General features: G+C 42.1%; 1 protein-coding gene across 1 annotated transcript in view; it reads right to left on the bottom strand.

Moving 5' to 3' along the window:
- Positions 1–5944: 5944 nt before the first annotated feature.
- The window catches only part of SHQ1 (SHQ1, H/ACA ribonucleoprotein assembly factor), a gene marked incomplete at both ends in the record, with an annotated part of 51449 nt that continues 38528 nt past the window's right edge, over positions 5945–18865 (bottom strand). The window contains one exon of the mRNA XM_082004395.1: positions 5945–6593. Within this exon, the coding sequence (XP_081860521.1) occupies positions 5945–6593 (649 nt within the window). The remainder of the gene's footprint in view (positions 6594–18865) is intronic.

The following is an 18865-nucleotide window of genomic DNA, read 5'->3' as shown; positions in this document are numbered from 1 at the left end:
CCTGCTGCTACCCAGCGCCTTATGCAGTTGTAATACACATAATTAGGCAAATCAATGGACAATGCAGCATATTAGAGGAGGAGGAGTTATATCAAGGCAAAACACGAATCCCAATTTATTTACTGCAGGAAATGGGATCTTTCTGCATAATTGCCAAAAATTGTGGACACGAGACGAAAAGTAATTATAGCCCTGGCAGGTAGGGTGCCGCAATCAGGTCACTACCCAGGCTATTTGGAGTACAGCTGAGGGGAGTTTGTTCTCATCTTGATACGCAGTTGATTTATGCCTTAAACATCTCATTACCATTTATGAGTTACACTCCCAAATCTCTCACACATCCATAATTAGAGAGAACGATGTTTACTGCCATTCACCCTACCTGACTCCAGCCCGAAAATCACAACCGAAGGTTGAAAAATCCTTGTTGCCAGCAGCAGCCCTCCTCGCCCTTCACGGAAAGCCACAGCTTGCATGGCAGAGGCCACGCGCACACAGCTGCCGTCTCCTGACAAAACCGGCTGCTGAACTTTCCCCTCCCGCGGCTCCCCGGGCACGGCTTTGTTTAAGGTCAGCGCTGGCTCTGTGCTCCCTGCCCAGCCGCTTCCCTCCTCCTCCAGCAGCTCCCACCCCACGGACGGCGGCAGACGGTGCGGTCTCACCACGTCTGAGCGGCAGAATAGAGGCGCGAGAAGTAAAATATATCGACATAAAAGCGCAGGCGCGCTGCGGGCAAGCGCCCTGCGAGCAGGCGAGGTGACGAGGCGGTGATGCTCGGAGATGAGACCTCCAAGAGCAGCTTAGCACACGAGAAGAGAACAGGACCTTTCCAGAAGACAGCCATGGTTGTCTTCTGGAAAGAGAAGCGGTGATGAGGACGGTTCAAGCGGTGATGAGGTCTCGCAGATCCCCCTGGGCAGAGGGCCGAGACATCCATTTTACAGAGTGCCAAGCCTTCAGACATGTCTTTTCGTTATTGTGAGAGGTTTCTGGCATCTGATTTTGGCCAGGTTTGTCCAATTTTCAGGGGTTTAGAGAAGCGGTAACTCCAGCTGCCGCGGGTAAGAACCACAGCTCCCAAGGCACCAATGGCCTTGAGTCAGACACTCGGATATTGGTACACAGAAAGATATTTAAGAATACATCAGAAACTCTAGATTTTAGCCTCTTGCCCTTGCTCAGCACAAGTTAGTAGCAGAGAAAGAAGTCTCCGCTGTCAGATTTGAGCTTTATTCCTTTTTGCTGCATCTCTGTGTTCCCTTTGCAAAGTCTGGACCTTCCTGAGTCAGGCCCGGGGAAAATGATCTGCAAAGTGACTCAGAACATCAACAGCAAAGAGAGGGGCTGGCCACTGAGCTCCGGGGGTTACTGGTGAGTGAGGTTACCACCTGGCTGACCTTGCCAGTTTATAAACCTCAAACTTTCTGTTGTTTTCCATGCTAATCACAAAGCAGCACTACCCGACTAAAGGAAACCTCTCCCACAGAAATGACCGGCTGTTGGTCAGGGCTGTCCTCCTTCATGGAGCTCTGCCAACATCTTAGTCCTCACCTAAGAGACACAGCTTTTGTTCTTGTCCTTGAGCATCCTCCAAAATATTGCCAGCTGTGCTGAATTTTATTGCAGCTTTTGTGTATAAGAAAACTAATGAAATGCAAACCAACATTACCAACCCCATTTCAGGTACGACCTAATTCAGGTCTCCAAATGCAGCATCTGTGGAAATGGTGTTGTCACTTCTCCAAAACCTAAGAATATAAAAATAGTATGGTTTATGGGTACCACAATACTACAAACCCAAGTTTACTGCATCAATGCAAAATCATGCCTCATACATGCCCTCGTAGCCACAGACTGCAGCCCACTTACCCCTAAAAAGGAGAGAAAGAGATCCATGACAAGCTCAGAAGATACCTACAATTAGAGACTTGCTAAGACAACTGACACTAATGCCATTTGTTTGTATGCTGTAACGGTGTAAGTATCACCCACTGCTGAAATACTTAAGAAAACGAGTTTGCAAGTTCGCGACCTGACGTTTCCCTGGGTGCTGCACCCTGCTCCCTGTAGAGACCCCCGGGGCGGGGTATTTGCTCCGTGTGTAAACGACCGAGTACCACCACGGCAATTCCATATTCATTTTGTTCCCCCAGCTTATCTTCTCACAGCTCTGGAGTGCATTCTTCCCTATCTTGGAGACAAATGGCCTCCACCAAGAGCCCTGAACAGCGGAGCTATTTATCTGTTTGACATGTGTTTCCCTGTTTGTTTTCTCCAGCCTTGAGACAGTTGGCTCAGGCTTTGACAATATTCAGCTGTGTCAAGAGCAGAAGGTTGCCTGGCCCCTTCGCTCCAGTGCTGTGAATCAATTTCTTTGCCATATTCATCATTGACCGTAGTAAATCAAGCCCAATCGATGCTTTCTTCTTTTGATATACAGCAAACCCTTTACAAACTTTTCAGAAAGCTGGCTGGAATTTAAAAAAGCTGTCAAGAATTCAAAGAAATCAATTATTTAATCAATTCAGCACTGATTTTTTCTTTGGGGAAAGAAATGAAAAGGTGGCAAGGTTCTGTGGGTTGCAGTCCCTACCAAAAAAAAAAAAAGAGAGAAAAAAAAAAAAGGTTATCTACTGATTGTTTCCAGTATTTCACTTGTTGCTTTTAACACCTTATTTTTAAAGCACTACATGAACAAGCGTCTCCGTCTAACACAACGCATCTCCGTTCCCTCAGAGCCAACTCCGGGACGCAAGGGACGCCCTCCCTCTGCACGCAGGCATGGCGTTGCCCCCTCAGTCCCACCACGCGGCCCGAGAGCACTGGGGTTCCCTTGGTTCCCGTTTAGCAGGGCCGTCACACGCGGGCAGCTCGACAGCAGGGCTCGGCGAGTGCCACCGAGAGCACAAAGAGGGCCCGCAGGTCCCCTTCCTTGGCGGGAGCAGCGCCCCGGGCAGCAGCGCGGGCGGAGAACAGACTCCCCAGGGGCCTCGGGCACGAACCCAGGCTGCTGCCCTTCACCTACCCAGGGAGGTCAGCTTTCTGCACGGACAGCCAACACCTCTGCGGAGCTGTGGGGCTGGGAAGGAGCCCTTGCCTTCGCCTGCGTCTGGATTAGAAGGGAGGTCGGTGCTGTCCCAATGCCAGTCTGCGGCGGCAGGACAGTAACTGGAGCCATCTTCCCATGGCCACCTCAGTCGGCTTCAGGAGAGCTCTGCACCACTGCCACGGCGTCAAGTTGGGACAAAGATGCTCTGTTGAGACAGCCTAGATCTCTAATATAAAGTTAACTGATTAACAAGAAGACATTAAACAAGTTACATTTCCAACTCCATTTCATCTCTCCCCAGAGCACTTGTGTGCACCTCGGACAACCCGCTTTTCCCTCCTCCAGCGAAATCCCACAGCTCTTCCCCTCTCAGGCTTAGCTCCTATTCAAACTCATTTTCAGCAGGAATTTTGTCCAGATACTGCAGTTCTGTTCCCTTCGGACTGATTACGATGATGAACAACAAATGCCTTGAAGTATTGGCTGTGCTACAAACACGCTTGGGTGGGCAGGGTGGGGAAGGACCCTAGAAACCAGGAGAATTTTAAAACCAACAGAGTGCACTACACATGTACTGGGTTCCTCCTAGATCAACCGATTTCCAGCCCAGAAAACCTGCGTAAGTACAATTCCTATGGATTCATCCAAACAGCTCCTCTACATAAATTTGACACCTTACTGGAGTTCACTCCTTTCAGAACCCGCAGCAGTTTATGGGATTGAGGGGTCAGAGCTGGGGAGGGGTTGAGTCTTTTTTGTTTTTCTCAAGCGTTTGTGATTCATGGATTTGGGAAGCCTCAGTTTTGGCTAAACAAGTTCTAGAGCTCTGCTTTTAAAAGCATCTCTGTGTGTGCTTTTTAGAGAAGCAAGGCTTCTCTTTCATACAGACGTCACCCATCCGAGCGCTCTGTGTGTGCTGGATAATGCAGCCACACGTGAAATTCTTATCACCCGATATGGAAAAAACATCCCACCCCACCACTACAAAGGTCACATAAAATTGCTATCAATGAGTATATAAATCAACATTCATTATCAGCTCCACAACCACTAAACAGAGAGTTTTGGGAAAAGGCAACGATGAACATCAACATTGGACAAAAAGAGGAAGAAACCTGGGAAGGGGCCTCAGGGTACCACACAGCACAGCACGTTTCCGCAGGTGCGGACGTGCAGGGCAGAAGCAGAAGGAAAGACAGCACGCCGGAGTCCTGCGGGAAGCGAGCAGGCACCAGTACGCTTTCGGAGGCAGAAACAGCTCAACTACACAGCGTCTCAGAGGTGAGGACATCAATGACCTCCAAGTTATCTGTGTGCGTGCCATATTCTCATCTGGCATTTATTGTGGCATCCCATTGTATGGACACTGGAGATATTTACATCCAAACTGCAGAGACATGATGGAAAAGGTTCACAAATGGCATAAATAAATGATGCTTTTAGGCACGCAGAGGAAAGAACAAAAAGATGAACCAAAGATGTTATCCTCACTCCAGAAGAGGCAGCCAGCCCCTGAAAGTAAGCAGGTCTGCTGGAAAAAGAGGAACATTCTCCTCAGTCTGTCACAAAGTGGGGGGGGATAGCTGAAGACATGGGATATTACAAATACCTATCAATTTTCACAATATGTATTTCCTAACTTTTACTAATTTAGCTTTCTCCAGCCCATGTTCAGCTGAAGGAATTTTCAGAGTTCACACCTATAATTTGGGGAGAGCTGGAGGAGGGTTACTTTTTTTTTCCCCCTTAAGCACATTTTTTTCCCTCTCTGACATGTGCTGCATAATTGCAGCTGCAGTGTAGATTTTATTGCTGGCATTTAGAAGAGTAAATGCTCACTGACATGCAAGATGGGAAAGGTTCCTCCCCTGGGGAACAGAACAGAGGGACTGATTAAGTGACCGGTAGGTATTTAAGAACATAAAAAATATTGGCAGATCAGGGTTGCAGTTCTTGCTGAACAGGACTCAGCACAGGAACAGAGCTAGCCTGCTGCTTTCCAGCAGGGTGTAGCATTGGTGAAGAGTAAGTCTTTAAGCTTAGGCTTTTTAGACATCCTTAAAGAGGTTGAAAAGTAATCACGGCTTGCTCCTCCAGAGGCATGAATCAGGTGCTCTTGTTTTGTCAGACTGCTGAACCAAACCTGGTGGTCCATGTCCCATCCTGCCTCCCTCCCAAATGCTTTTGTAGAGACTGAATAGCAGCATATAATTTGCAGTAGCCACTTGATTTCAAGAACTTCTGTAAACAGAAATTAGCACAAAATATTTGACTGACTGGATTATTTCAACGTCATAATGACAAAAAGGAGCAAATGAGTTGATGAGAAAGACATTTCCTTTATTTTGAACAAAAATAGAAAATATTCATAAATTTAAAAATAATTTGTCAGCACTATTTAGACTTTAAAGTTATAACTATTATTTCTGAAGTGGTTAGCTATAAAACATTATAAAATTTAAAAAAATGCAGCAAAATGTCATAAACAAGTTTATATAAACTTAATGAGGACATTTGTCAAGTAAATGCCAACAGCTAAATGTAACTAAAACGATACTACAAGTCATTTCAGTTGTATTTGATTAGGACATCATTCTACTACCAAATAAGCTTAACGGAAACTGTTTCTAGAAGTTTACTGAAATTACACATTCCCACATGTAGAGACCAAATCTGAGACTGTTGAATCAGAGAAGAAAAATAAAAAATCTGACTATGAGGGTATCTATCATACAGTCATATCAATTCTTTTCAAAGCCGTCTTGTCCTCAAAACTGTCAACACAAAGAAGAAAAATACCAACTTCTTTCTGCAGCTCAGAATAGCCTTGGGAACACCTCATTATAGCAATAAGCTGTGTTGCTAGTGGGTCACACCGGGTTCCGAGATGGTGCTTTAGTCTTCATCTTCATTTGTGCTGCAAAGAAAAAGCAATGGGTTTCTCCTTGAAGACACCTCCAAGAAATTTCCCTTCCCAGTAGTATCTTTTGAAAGTCTGTCAGGTTCAGGTGCACAGTTTTCTTCTTGTTCCTGTAAAATGCAGCTTGCAGTAGCCAATCCTTCAGGCTGTTCTGAAAGTCTAATCGCAGTATGCATTTGCTTTTCTAATTCTTCTATCAATTTTCCAGGAACAGATGTAGATTGCAAAGAACCCTTTGATTCTTCATCACTAACCTCAAATGTCGAAGTGTTTGTGCCCTGCCGTAATCCATTACAGTCAATAAGTGGAGCTGTCCTCTCCTCTTGAAGCGTGCCTTGTAAAGAATTTATTTTCCCATCTTCACTGGTTGAGGACTCTCGCTCATCTGAATCAGAGCCTTCTGTCTCCGATGATGAAGTACTGCTTGATTCTTCAGAGTCACTTGTCTCCAACTCAGAGGAAGGCAGCTGTTGCTTGGAAACTGTGCCAGCAGCTTTTAACATGCTCTCTTCCTCTTGTACCAGCACTGCTGCTGCTTCCAGCTCTTCTAGTTCAAATCCTATGTGGGACTTCGTGAGTGTGGTTTTCTGCAAGGATTCAGAGAGTGCAGCCAACTTTTTTGACCTTTAACAAAGAACAAGATATATTATTTAACTTTACAAACAGAACTTTCCCATTTGGTAATGAGAACACAAATCTTAAGCATGTCTACTATTCACTTGGTTTGCAAACAACTTTCTTCAATTATGATTATAAAAGCAGATGCTACAGGGGAAAAAAAAAAATCAAAAAGTATTAATAATTACTATTATTTGGGGTAACTTTTCCAACAAGGCTTGACAGCATCCCACTGAAAGTCTTCAGTGACACTTTCAGAAAAGATACTGCTGCTTTGGTGTTTCAGCAGTGCATAGTAAGGGAAAACGGATTTCAGAATAAACCTTTTCAGGATTGCTGTCTTTAGCAGTGAACTCTGCAGTATGTGGCTTGCTGGATTAAGTTTATATGCAGCAAAATAATTTTGTTTTGCTACCCTTTCAGATATGTCTGTTAAATGCAGATGAACCAACAGAATATAGCTAATCAGGTCCATCTCAGTGATATATTCTCCTCCTTGCACTGCCAGTTTCGTGCACCCATGATAGCAGGAGGTCTTCGATGCTCTGTCTGTAGATATGCTTTACCTTTCACTTCCAGCTCAGCTGAAATATAATTAAACAGAAATATCAGGACCATTTAGATAAATGCCTCTAATAAAGCCGGCACGCTACGCCAGCTTCAAATCTTTGGTACAGCCATATCCATTTCCTCAAGTATTCTGAAGTCAGCGCACGCTTTAGCAGAAAAGTGGATTTATAAATAGAGAGAACAAAAAGTAAGAGAGTGCCTTGAAATGGAGGGTGGGGGGCAGAGGGGAAAAACGGGTATAAAATAACAAACATACATCCTGTTTTTTGTTGTAGAGTTTTGCCTCAGACTATCAATCAACTTTTCACCACTTCCTGCAACAGCAGGTCTACTATAAATCCTGCAGTAACTGACTGGGTTTCATTTCCTCTGCCAAACCTGCTAACCTGCAAGGCATGACACACTGACACTGGAGCAAGCAGCTGATAATGTAATACATGACTCCTGCGAGGCAAAAGTTAAAGTGCTTGTTCTCTCAGCTGAATGATTTTAAAGATCTTTATATTCTATTTCCCAGGGGGCATAATTACTCAGTATAACATAGACGCTTCCATTTTTTTTTCTCCTAAAGGAATTGTATTTAAAAGTGGGGGAAGGGATATTCAGTGCAGCTTCTTACATGTTTACAGAGACAGTGCAACATTTAAAAACTGAACTTGGAATAAAACATACTAAACTTCCTTAGTTTAACCCGTAGACTAGAATACTAAGAAATAAGTGTTTCCCAGAAGTAACTGAAGCAGAGAACAGTTTCTTCCCAGAAGTAACTGAAGCAGAGAACAATTTCTATGTCTAGGATTTTTTAAATCTAAAGCTAAGAATTAAGTCATAACATTATCCTAGCAGCCTCCAGTATAAACACACCAAAGTTTAAAAAGCTGCTTACTTAACACTATTCTAATTTTTTCTTTTTGGTGATATATTTCCATTTTATTTTTGTCAAGAATTTGGATTTTTCTTAAAAAGTTATGGAGGATTTGAGAAATTGCCAACCTAATTGGGAACAAAGAAAGCATTCTCCCTGCTTCATAGGTAAAAAGAAAGAAAAAAGCCAAGTGATACACAGAAAGGTTCATGAAGTCCTGCAGATTGGTTCTAAGGGAATAACTGGCTTGCAGGGAAATCTGCTTCCTGAACACATCGGTGAGAAGCTGGTTTATACCCTGAGTCACAAGAGTTTATATCACTTTCAGAAAACAGTTTGCTTTTGAAACTGTCTCTTTCCTTCCTTCTAACTATAGGTATGTGTATGGGTGTGCATATGCCCCCTTCCACTGTGGGAGTTGTTACTAACGTGAAAGTATGATCCTTTTTCCTGTCCTATTGCCTGGCTGTCTGCAAGAATACAAGGAGCTCCAAAAGCTAAACGTGACTCCTGACACAGAATGCTGTTTTGTACCCATTTTATATGTAGTTCCTTTTAATTTCACTGACAGGCATGAGCAACTAACTGTAGGTACAATTTCCTCTGGTGATATATCCTCAGCTCCAGCTACCTCAGTCTCACCTACCTGTTTTACTACTGCCATTATAGATAGAAAATCAAATTTGAAAGTCCTGTTTGTCCTCACATCTCTTCTATCTATCATGTCTGTCACATTGTTTCCTCAATTCTATATGTATTTTTTTGCTTTTCCCTATTTCTGCTCTTTTAATTTTTCATGCGTATTTTTCCTGCTAGATACTCCCAGTCCTTGAAATCACTCCCTTAAAATCCTCTCCTCCTCTTTTACTATTCTCTTATAATGCAGTTAACACATCAGATTTAGAAACATGTCACGTAACCAAATAAAGTATTAAGGTGATGTATGACATCATGGACTTTTTGACATTAATAAATAAACTTCACTCTGCTCCAGATTACTTAGTATGACAAGTGTTAAGGAAGAAAATACACGGTGATATACTCAAATATTAGCCTCTACACGCATTATGTTACTAACTTCGATGTGGTCCTACTGACAGATGAAAAAGTGGCCTCCCTAAAGCAGCAAGGCTTTGATCACTCTATACACAAATGCATTTTCATCAACAAGTTCAGAGAGAATGAATGAAAAGGCTGGTGCCTGATAGCTAGAGACAAACATCTGTCCAACTGGACAACTGTAAAGCTGCAAAAGGTATTCTTAGTCTGAAAACCTTGGGTTAATTCCTTCCAAGTGATCAAGATACACTACAAAATAATGACAATAACTGATTTCATAAACCAGCTGTGGCTTCAAGTTTCACATTTAGTGAAACCATTGATCATTTACAGAGCTCAACATTTCAATATAAGAAACATAAACTCAAACTGTCATGCTCTTGACAAATTTATACATAAAAGCAGAAAACCCCACTCTCCAACTTTCCAATCTTCTTTCCATGAAAAGAAAAAAAGAGCAGTTGAACAGCTTTTTTTTTTTACCACCTCCTCCTGCACAAGGGACTAACAGAACTACAATTAGCTATCAGTCCATCTTGTTTAAGGCAATTATCTAATTTCAAGGAGAACTGAGTTTCAGGAGTACATTTCACATCAGCCTTAAGAAAAGGTGGCAGCACTCCCTGGACAAAAAACAAGGCAAACAGCATAAAAATCAGAGCATGGAAATTCTTTCAACGGGAGGCTGTGGGTCTCTGAGCTAATGATTTCCCTAGCTGAAAGATAAGCAACAATTCCGGAAACAAAAATGAGACACCAGAAACAAGGTATTATGCATTAGAGACTCGCAGTAAACAGGTCCTGCTATTTCCAAAATTTTTTGAGTAGTGTAAATACTTTAATTTTTCAAGTATGATTAATGGAATCACATGATTAAGACATGCTCATTCAGTATGCACATTTGTGGTAATGATATCTTATTATTATGGTAATAGTGTTCTTACATAAACATGCATAATAGGCTTTAAAAGGTGCTACACATGATAATTATTAGTTATCAAGATGTCAGTTGCTTAAGGAAAATGTTTAATTACAGGTTAAACTGATCAGATGCATGTTTTGTTTAATGTATAGCTTTGAGGAACAGATAACAACAGAGGCATCTCGGGTCTTGTCCGTGTAGACTGGAATTAAAATTTCAAGACAGAACTACTATAATCCTTGTCTAGGCAGCTGGAGAGTTTCTCCATGTGCTAGAAGAAAAAAAATCTTGTTCCACAGATCTCAGATTATAAAAGAGTAAATCTGGGGTGAAAAGAACAAAGAATCAAAGGAGATTTAGCAAATATAGAGAGATGGATAAAATAAGGGGAAAAAAAAAAAAAAAGAGCATTATGGCAACAGGAAGGTGAAATCATTACAGGTTTACTGCAAAGCCCACCGGTAGCAGCACGAAAAGAAGTGACGGTGATGGGGACCAACTGTGGTGGGAGGGAAGCAGGACACAACTTCTCCAGTTAAAAGGCTAATGCTCCTACAAGCTCTGGTTCCACCTTCTGCTCCAAAGAGCAAAGAGGGCCTTAGGATCTGATGAATCAAGATAGCCGTTATCTCCAGAACACAGAGCTACTAGAAAAATGTCTCATAGAAGACATACCTTAGGGATTTGATTGTTTCCAAGGAAGATTTAACATAAGCTGGAAGGAAAGGCAAAAGACAACCTAGACACATAAACTAAAAAATAAACGTGGGAGTTGTGGGATACATCCAGCCATAAAAACCTCTAATTTTTCCCAAATGTGGAAATAAAAATAAGGAATTATGCTTTATAGAAAATGTCCATCAGTCAGAAATAGCACTAACAAAAGGAAGAGGTTTACAGAAAAAGTCTTAATGGGCCAGGCCTTTCCATCCTACATGAAACACAAAAGCAACAAAAAGCATGGGAACCTGTACATCAAAAACATTGACAACAGCTTTAGTTACCAGTCTGGTGTTTGAATGTGACCTAACTGGTCTTGGAACCAAGCTGGAACCTAACTAATCTTGGAACCAACTAAAGTCTTGTTATATTATGTGGTTAGGGCCTATTCACCGCATTACAATGGGAATGAGTCCTCCATGCTAGCAATGCTCTAACTTGGCTGTACAGGGCTGACAAGCCCTATTTTAAATGTAAAACACTTTAATTATCTTTAAGCCTTACAGGCAAGATAAACAAGTATCAAAGAAACAGTAGATACTTCAAGTGCAGACGTGCCTTCGCAGTGTCGTAGGTTCCACCAAATATGAAAATGAGCCTGTCTCATTGCCAAGCAGCCATACCCCGGTAGACCTACAACTTCTTGAAATACATTCAAATACAAACTAGCAGCATGCTGTGCCAGTCAGCAGGGCTGACAAATATAAAAAGGGCAGTTACTTAACTTATCTCCACTCAACAGGAGCTCTGGACACACAGGATCCATCTAATAGTAAAGCTGTTGCATTAAGCAAAAGGCTTGCTGTCTGCTGGATCACAAGGTATTCCTAACAGCCTTAATTGTATCCATTTACTATATGACAAGCTACAAGTTTAAGGAGAAAGCATCAGCCTATATTTAAACTACCTTCCTCAACAAGGCCTGGCAAACTCAGACTTATGAGAGAAAGTTTCACAGACACCCTCTTTCTTAGATAAAACAAGTAAGATAACATGCAATACAACCAGCCAAGAGTATAACCACTTTAAATGTGTTCCAAATCACACACCTGGCAGCATTGCTTACAATTTCCCACTATTATTCTTTTAGCCAGAGGCATTGTAAGTATTAAGACAATTCTAGAACTAATATCATCTCAGACATCAACAGATATTATCCCAAAGTAGAGCCTCAGCAGTTCAGATAGAGAGTATGGGTAAATTTAGTCTCTGCAGGACATTGACATGTCAGTTAAACTACAAGGGATAATGAAATCTTCTGCCTTGCCACAAGACTAGTTGAGAACAGGCTGCAATAGGACGTAACTGATGCTTCTGCATGGACCGTCACTGGTGAACAAAAGGGCACCTGCAAAAGGGCCAGACTCTCCAGACCCTTCAGATCATCTTATTTTTCCCCTGCCCAGAGCAAGAGAATCTTGCTAGATTCCATCCATCACTGTCTTCCAGCCCAAGCCTTATCAGTCCAGACACAAGGGGCATGAAGAGACATTGTTCAACATTCAGTCCCTCGATAATGCCAGTATTAACTTCCTACAGGAACTCTTGTCATGATCTTGATGAAAATTAATACCCCTACGGCAGTAAGTTTACTGCTTAAGCTCCCTTGTAGCAAAAGATTCAACAAGTTACAGCCAAACATGGTATCAAAAGATAAGAAAGTAAGCTCATACAAGAATGACACAGCTGACAAAGCATCTAACTATTCTTATATATACTTGAGAAGGAAATAAAGTGTTCTTCAATTTAAAATTCAGATGTCAGCTTCCATCTAGTCTGGCACAGCTGCCTGAGCAACCAAAGTGGCGACTTTTGGGCAAAGTCTCTTGAAGCAGACAATTGAGCTCATCCTGTTAGGCAACACCGTAAGTTACTGGAACAGCATATTCTGACACCCAGGGGTAGAGGATAAAGGGAGGGGAGACACACACATACTCTTGAGTAACTTAAACTTTGGGGCTTTAGACCAACAGTAGCATGCTTCCTTCAGAAAAGCAACTAACAAAGTCAAACAACCCTCCACACTTGACATACAATTTCAAACAGCTAGAAAGAAAAAAAAAAAATTTAATTCTTATGATACAGAATTGAAAGGCAATTTGATTTTAATAAAATATTCAAGACATGAAAGACCCTAGGTTTGATCAACCCCAACTGGTAAAACGTAGAATCAATAACGACGATGGCGCTGAATGCAAAAGCAGACTTCATTAATGTAGAAACATCTAAAGTCAACATGCACAGAAAAGCATAAAAGAGGTGAACAATGAGATTAGATAAAAAAAAAAATCTTCCAGTTCAGGAAAAGAACGCTTACAAATGGACACTTAGGTGCAATAATAAGAAACTCATCACACTAAACACACCATCCATTTGCTGAAACTACTCTTTAAAAAGTCATGGTTTACAAAAGAACATGAGCCTCAGAATCTGCCTGGAGATAAGAGGCTAAGACTCAGTTACACCTTTTAGCATGTGTTTTATATGAGATGCCACATTTCATCATTTTTTATTTCACTTTCAAGGTGAATGCTAATGAGCGCTTCAAGTTGTATACTATTCAATGAACTCAAATCATAGTGAAATTGTTTTGAAAAAGCAAGCTCAGAATCAGTGAACAAAAATACTCCAAATCAAGTTTTGAAAGAAATTCATAGCAGAAAGCCCATAGTCTTTGTAACTTTTAAGAGATGGTGACAACCACTTTGCCTATCTGTACACACACTGCTGTATTACAGACTATAACAGTGAACCTAACTTTACACTTGTTTTTGTTGCAAAGTACCTTACAAACCCCTTAACCCTAATTCCCCACATGCTTGGGGAAACTACACACAGATTATATTTCATCCACCTCTGGGTACATAACCATCCTCTAGAGTGAAACATGGCTAAAAGTTAAAGCATAACAATACTACCCTGAAGTTTGAGGCATGAAGCAGAGAAGAAAATACACACAGCAGCTGAACCAAAGGGTGACCCTTCCACGGAAACAAAAGGCACTCATTCAGAAGAACACAGATAATATTCTTTTATTCTGTCCTCATGCACAGAAAGTACCATAGGTTCACAATCAACAGTAAAGTCTAAAACCTATTTTACATCTCTTCTTCAAAAATGGCACCTCTGTCCACAACATTCTATATGGTATCAGTTAAACTGAAAGATGCAACGTTTACTAAAATCATGCTTTCCAGCCTTTATTAGCTAGAGATAAAGCTAATCATATATGATTATGAATATATCATCATAACCCTACCTGGCTTATGAGATCTGAAAGAATCACAGAATAGGTAGTACAATTAACAGCCAGTGACATAAACACAAATAGCACCATTCAACAGTTTCATTTGCTTACTTTATTATACTTTTTTATAGTAAGAGGCAGAACCAATAAATAACTCCATTAAAATCTCATTAGCTCTGATCAATGCATATGGAAGAATTTAATGTGTTAGTGAAGGAGAGAAAGGACCATTTTCTTCAGGATTCAGGTAAAAATTGACCTAAACTTTAAGTAATCTTCTACATTACCTGCAGCAAAAGAAAGACAGATGACTCCAAACACAACAGAAATAATGCAACATTTGTTCACATGATTTAGTACTAGATTAACCCTGTCTTCATAGGAAAGAAACAAACCATCTCCACAACACATCACTAAAGACTGCTTCATTTCTACACTTCCTTACGAAAAGCTAGTTGCTAAAACAAAATATGCTCAGTCTACTCAAGATATTTTATGCAGCTGCAGGTAAGAATTCATTCTTTCCATTTCTCAAGAGGATGGATTCTGCATTTTAGCCTAAATAACTTATGTTTGCACAGTTACACTGCCCGTGACTATACTTAATGTTAATTATTTCCTTTCCAACAACTCTTGGAAACACCAGGCAACTTCAATCAAATTTAAGAGCAACTAGAAGTTAAGAGAGACCTTTAAATTCCTACATATTTAATGAAAATAGCACAGGTAGATCCAAAATAACGGCCCTCATGAGAAAAGGATGTTAGAACACAGCTATCGTGTATTGGCTTGGTAGGAGGCCATGGCAAGCACATACCAACCAGTCGATAGTACTAAGACCAGCTACCGCATATGCTGCATCTTGCCTGGTGGAGGCACCAAAGGATGTGGTGAAGAGATTAAGGCACAAAGCTTGGGTTTGTAGGAAGTTTATAGAAACTTTTTTCCCTCCTTCCTCTGCAGACAAAGTGGAGACTGCAAAAACGTTCACTGCACACCAAATCTTTATCTTAAATATAGGAAAATCACACCATAAAAATGGCAGCAGAAGGTTAAGAAAGAATTCTGGAAAATACATCTCCCTTTAAGCAAGATGCCACCATTTTAAACTGACAGGATTAGAAGAGCAGAAATCCAGCACCAAGAGACTACTTTTGACACGAGAAACCCACCACTTTTCTACAGGTGACAGAAAGCAGTCCTGAACCATAAAACAATGGCTGATGTGGAAGAATCCAAGGGGTTTATGGGGAACATAAAATGCTTTTGTCTTGAAATTCTGGCTTTCAAAGGGCATTACATGAATTCTGAAGCTAAGAGTGATATACTTACACTACAATCCAACTTGCAGTCTTGTAAACATGAACTGCTATCTACATAGCTTAAAGTATTACAGTTTGTTAACCATAAATCAAATATAAAACACAGCCCCACCATTTCAATTTAAGTGACTTCTTTTATGTTAATAAGTTTGAGTATTTCAAGTGACTTTCCCTCCATATTTATTCTGAAATTCTACATTGCTGCTTTCATAATGAATCTAAATACTGCATGAGCTGAACTTCACATTTATAAATATTTTAAAAAAAGATGAAGCTTTCCAATATAACATCTTACTTTCATTACTCGGTCTTTTTGATAAGTTGAAACCAAACATATCATGGATTATGAAAGAAATCAAGTACAGCTTACTTATGTAGATGATACTATGAAAATATTCAGAAGAGAAAACAGAATTAATATTGGACTATAAAAAGAAACTGAACAGTATGTATGTTTTAAGAATACTTTAACTGAGCTTAGAAGCAGCTCAGTGTTGCCAAAACAGCTTCAGTAAGTTGCAGTCAGTCCAAACAACAGCATAGTTTCCAAAGTTATATTATGATAAATACAAATAATGAAAGATGAATAGATAACTCACCACAAAACAGACACAGAGAAAGGAACAAATTTTATAATGTGATAGTAAGTATTGGCTGCATTACAGAAATGGAATGCTAACAATTGTTCTACATTAGCCCCATCTCCCTCAAATTTCTTAACTGCCATTACCTAGAACTTGTTCTTCACCATCACCACTGGTGAGCTAGGAGATAGCACTCCTAACACTGTAAATGACACAATTTGTATTACAATATGGGAATGAAAGGTATTCATAGAAAGCAGTGCAGAAGATGTGAATTTTACTGTCAGGGTAATGCTAGTGAAGTCATGTGTTACAAAAATAACAAGAGCAACAGACGCAGAATCACCGATTCATTGAGGCTGGAAAAGACCTTTAAGATCATCAAGTCCAACCATCAACCCAACACCACCATGCCCACTAAACTATGTCCCGAAGTGCCACATCCACACGTTTTTTGAACACTTCCAGGGATGGTGACTCCACCATCTCCCTAGGCAGCCTGTCCCAATGCTTGACCACTCTCCCGGTGAAGAAATTTTTCCCAATATCTAATCTAAACCTCCCTTGGTGCAACTTGAGGCCATTTCCTCTCGTCCTATCGCTAGTTACATGGGAGAAGAGACCAACACCCACCTCACCACAACTCCCTTTCAGGTAGTTGTAGAGAGCGATAAGGTCTCCCCTCAGCCTCCTCTTCTCCAGACTGAACAACCCCAGTTCCCTCAGCCGCTCCTCATCAGATTTGTGCTCCACACCCCTCACCAGCTTCGTTGCCCTTCTCTGGACACGCTCCAGCACCTCAACATCCTTCTTGTAGTGAGGAGCCCAAAACTGAACACAGGATTCAAGGTGCAGCCTCACCAGTGCCGAGTACAGGGGCACTATCACTTCCCTACTCCTGCTGGCCACACTATTTCTGATACAGGCCAGGACGCTGTTGGCCTTCTTGGCCACCTGGGCACACTGCCGGCTCATGTTCAGCCGGCTGTCAACCAGCACCCCCAGGTCCCTTTCTGCTGGGCAGCTCTCCAGACACTCCTCCCCAAGCCTGTAGCGTTACATGGGGCTGTTGTGACCCAAGTGCAGGACCCAGCACTTGGCCTTATGACAATGGACATGCTTAAAGGCACAATTACAAACACTTTACTCCAACATGATCTTACCCCTTTATAATGGAATTTATTCATGAAAGTCCTAGTGAGGTCGATCAAAGTTTTAACTCTGACACTGCTCTGTTGCTTCTGACTGACGCCTGTAACACTAGAAGGGAAAACACCACCTATAGCCTTCCCACTCACAGTCCACTCTCAATTCACACAATCTAAACATAAAAAGACACCAAATCTGAACATCTCTCAAATTGCTGGCAGGAAAGCAGATTTTTGCAAGGGCTTAAACTGAACAGCCTGTTCCCATCTTCTCCCTCACCACCACCCTGCTGTGTTTGTAGGGCACTTAGTATCAGATGCTCTAGAGCATGATCATGCCTCTCATAAAGAATAATAATTAATAATAGTAATAAGGATACCATCACACCCCACTGAACTGGCTGCAGATTTGCCTTCCTGACTATGACAGGGAAACTTGCAGGCCACATGCTTGGGAAGATCATGGAACAGATCCTCCTAGAAATTATGCTAAGGCATGTGAAGGACAGGGAGAGGATTCGAGATAGTCAGCATGGCTTCACCAAGGGCAAATCCCGCCAGACCAACCTAGTGGCCTTCTACAATGGATTGACCAAATCAGTGCATAAGGGAAGAGCTACAGATGTTGTCTGTCTCGACTTCTGTAAGGTCTTTGACACAGTCCCCCACAACATCCTTCTCTCTACATTGGAGATACACGGATTTGTTGGGTGGACTGTTGGGTGGTTGAGGAATTCATTGGATGATTGCATCCCGAGGGTAGTGGTCAACGGCTTAATGTCCAGATGGAGATCGGTGATGAGTGGTGTCCCTCAGGGGTCCATATTGGGACCAGTACTTTTTATCTTCATCACTGACATAGTGGGAACAATGCACCCTCTGCAACTTTGCAGACAACGCCAAGCTGAGTGCAGTTGACACACCCTAGGGATGGGATGCCATCTGGAGGGACCTGGACAATCTCAAGGAAGGGGCCCGGGTGAGCCTCCTGAGGTTCCACAAGGCCAAGTGCAGGGTCTTGCACCTGGGTCGGGGCAACCCCTGCTATCAGTACAGGCTGGGAGATGAAGGGATTGAGAGCAGCCCTGCCAAGAAGGACTTGGGGGTACTGGTAGATGAAAAGCTGAACATGAGTCAGCAACGTGCACTAGCAGCCCAGAAAGCCAACTGTATCCTGAGCCGCATCAAAAGCAGCATGGCCAGCAGGGCGAGGGAGGGGATTCTGCCCCTCTGCTCTGGTGAGACCCCACCTGCAGTGCTGCATCCAGCTCTGGAGCTCTCAGCACAGGAGAGACATGGGCCTGTTGGAGTGGGTCCAGAGGAGGCCACAAAAATGATCAGAGGGATGGAACACCTCTCATGTGAGGACAGGCTGAGAGAGTTGGGGTTATTCATCCTTGAGAAGAGAAGGCTCTGGGGAGACTTTATTGCAGCCTGCCAGTACCTATAGGGGGCCTATAAGAAAGCTGGGGACAGACTTTTTAGCACGGCCTGTAGCGATAGGACAAGGGATGATGGTTTTAAACTAGAAGAGGATAGATTTCGACTAGCTCAAAGGAAGAAATTTTTGACAATGAGGGTGGTGAAAACACCGGCACAGGTTGCATAGAGAGGTGGTAGATGCCCCATCCCTGGAAACATTCCAGGTAAGGTTGGATGGGGCTCTGAGCAACCTGATCTAGTTGAAGATGTCCCTGCTCACCCCAGGGGGGTTGGACTAGGTGACCTTAAAAGGGCCCTTCCAATCCAAAGATTCTGTGATTCTATGATTCTGTGCATGCAGGGTCATGTAGGTGGCCCACTCTGTGCAGTTCTCACAGGAAGAAGTCCCCAGGGAATAG

Source organism: Phaethon aethereus (genome assembly GCF_964289735.1).
Source record: "Phaethon aethereus genome assembly, chromosome: 11".
NCBI classification, from domain to species: domain Eukaryota; kingdom Metazoa; phylum Chordata; class Aves; order Phaethontiformes; family Phaethontidae; genus Phaethon; species Phaethon aethereus.
Note: the sequence above shows the minus strand (reverse complement) of the source record. Positions and strands in the feature narration are given on the sequence as shown.